At 32.9% G+C, this 3078-nt stretch overlaps 1 protein-coding gene across 1 annotated transcript; it reads left to right on the top strand.

Annotated features, from left to right (window-relative positions):
- The first annotated feature begins 968 nt into the window (after positions 1-968).
- LOC148675568 (trace amine-associated receptor 1-like) lies at positions 969-1988 on the top strand. Its single transcript, XM_088627226.1, has one exon. The coding sequence runs from the start codon at positions 969-971 to the stop codon at positions 1986-1988; it is 1020 nt and encodes a 339-aa protein (XP_088483352.1).
- The last annotated feature ends 1090 nt before the right edge of the window (positions 1989-3078 follow it).

Below are 3078 nucleotides of genomic sequence, written 5' to 3'. Positions count from 1 at the left end.
AAAGTTAACATTCTGTTACTCTTTGTATTCATAATGTAAACTTGTTTTAGCACTGAATATTCTGTAGTATTTAAGTAAAATGCATAATTTTACTTGTTTCCTTGTGGATATCAAATCTGAAAATTGGTGTGTGTGTGTGTATTTACACAAAAAGCAAATGAACTGGCTATTGTTTATGTTTATTTATGATGTCTAGATAGGTAAACTGTTTTTATATGACTAAAATCACATACCACAGAATCAGTGTTAGGTGTTATTGTTTCCTTTGTCATTTTTGGTGAAAAAAATGAATGTAGGTGTGACATTTATGGGTTATGGAATGAATCGTAATTTCCCCCCCAAAAAAATAACGGAGATAGTTTTTTTCTTTTCACAAATGTTTTCCATATGAAAGGGTTTCTAGGAAAGAATTATGTTAGTTAAAAGAGGTACAGGTGTATATATATAAAATATTTATATTCAACTCCAGTACCACCTTTGGCTTATAAACATAGCTTTGTCTTCTTAAATTTCAAGATTGCAAACATCTCCTCTTTAAGGTCTTTATGATCATATACATATTAAATAAATAACAAAATACTCTGCAAAAGCATGGCTTGTTTGCCTTGGATATTAAAAAAAAAACAAATGGTCCTATAAGCAACAAAAAAATAAATTAAAAGCACCATTGGATTATGAAAGTTAAGCCTGCCTGTTTCAGTTTACGTGATTGCAGAAGAAGTCATTGCCATCTAGAGTGTAGAGTAACAGGTTACACATTCTTTGTTTCATTTCTAATTCTCAGTGGAAAAGACAATTGTGATTTTGATAAATGAATACCTGTTCATTTAAAATTATATTTGAAATTGTAAAATGTGCAATAATAGTAAATAATAACAATATCAATTCATGTTATGTTTGTCTTTTTACAGGAAAAAAAAATCATACATGTTCTGTGATATACAGGATTAACTTCACTCTGAACTGAGATGACGGAAAATACACTATTCTGTTATGAATCTGTGAACAAATCATGTGTAAAACACATTTATGTGACCACAGTACGTAGTCCAATATATATGATCTTTGTAGCGATTATTCTCTTTACGGTTTGTGGAAACTTGTTTGTCGTCATCTCCATTGCTCACTTCAAACAGCTTCACACACCAACCAATTTTCTCGTTCTCTCATTAGCGTTTGCTGACTTGTTATTAGGAGGATTTGTTATGCCTCCCAGTATGGTCCGATCACTTGAAACTTGTTGGTACTACGGAGACTTGTTTTGTAAAATCCATTCCAGCACAGATGTCATGTTATGTACTACTTCTATATTCCATCTCTCCTTCATTTCAATTGATCGATTTTATGCCATCTGTGAACCACTAAAATACCAAACTAAAATCACTATTTATGTTGCACTTTTCATGGTTGTCATTAGTTGGAGTGTTTCAGCTGTTATTGGATTTGGACTGATTTTTCTGGAGTTAAATATAAAGGGCATAGAAGATGTCTACTATGAGAATATATATTGTGTAGGGGGCTGTACTCTGATACAGACTGAAATATCTAGCCTGATTTCTTCCCTGCTGTCATTTTACATCCCTGGGTTTATTATGTTAGGAATCTATTTGAAAATTTTCCTTGTAGCAAGGAGACAAGCCAGGGCAATTGAAGGCCTCGTATCCCAGAGTAAGAGCTCAGAAGACAGCAAAACAATGACCTCAAGCAAGACAGAAAGAAAAGCTGCGAAGGCTCTGGGAATAGTGATGGGGGTCTTTCTCTGCTGCTGGATGCCATGTTTCTTGAGTGTCAGCCTGGATCCTATTTTTAATTATTCAACTCCACCTGTCCTATTTGACACTCTTGTGTGGCTAGGATACTTAAATTCTACATTTAATCCTCTTGTCTATGCTTTCTTTTACAGCTGGTTCAGAAAAGCTCTTGGAATGATTGTGTTTGGCAAAATATTTCAAGCAAATTCCTCAAGAACAAAACTAATTAAAAATTAAAGTTCTGTCATTGTAAGATTTTTATAGTAAGCAAAATATATAGTAGATTTTTTATTTCTTCTAAATAAACTTTGAAAATGATTACAGTTCACAGTTGTGTGAGATGTGGTATTCTATTTCCCATACAAAACCTGTGAGAATATAAAATAAAATTAAACTTAACAAAGATGTTTGTGGAGGAGTTAAAATTTAAAATGTTGATCAGATATTTAGACTATAATGCAACCAATAGAAAATTGTTAATAAAGTTGGAAGCATCTGGAGATACACTGGGAAGGTTATCTTCAATTAAGTTTTTAAAACGTTTTATTAATATGTGTTTTATATCCACCCATATGAAATCCAATTGTCTTTTTATGATGTATCTGTTCAAATCTATGAATAGATGTGACCACATACAGAAGAGAATGATGAAGGGTACCTAATGTAAACACAGTAGATGGTAGTGGTAGCTAAATATAAAAAAAGTACACAACAGTATTCCACCTAAATATTTTATGCATCAAAGTCTTTAACTTGATGACTTACAGTGGGTTATGGTTTCAACGTGCTTGTTCTAACGTTATAAAGTTTATATACTGTACTTCATAAAAGGTTATTATGTTTTATCCTTTTCTAAGAATACATAGTGAGAAACATTAAAATATCAGAGTCCAGGTGTTGGTAAAGGAAGAGCTGTTTATTATGCTTGCAAGCGGGAGAGTAGCTTACCAAAGCCAGTCTCTCGAACGGTTATAAAGTTAGTCTTTTTAAACAGTGTAACAAACAAAGTATTTGCACGTACATCATATGATTTGCTAACTGTCGACTCAGTCCTTTCCGTTCTTATGCTGGTCTAACAGAAAAGACCTCCTTAAATGGCAACTCAGCTTTCACAAAACAGGATGTTACAAGTTCCACATAGACGTTATGTGAAATCATGAACAGACAGAAGTTGCTATGCGTTTCCTGCTGACAGGCAAAGAATATGCACCTTGACCTTTGGGAGATACATTTTTAAAAGTATTTAGTCTAGATTCTTCATTCCCTCCTTAGAACATATTGTATCAACACCAATTATGTTCTAAACAATGAGATTCTTGTCCTCAAC

The sequence above is a fragment of the Lepisosteus platostomus genome, chromosome 3 (assembly GCF_059453375.1).
Source record: "Lepisosteus platostomus isolate fLepPlt1 chromosome 3, fLepPlt1.hap1, whole genome shotgun sequence".
NCBI lineage: Eukaryota > Metazoa > Chordata > Actinopteri > Semionotiformes > Lepisosteidae > Lepisosteus > Lepisosteus platostomus.
Note: the sequence above shows the minus strand (reverse complement) of the source record. Positions and strands in the feature narration are given on the sequence as shown.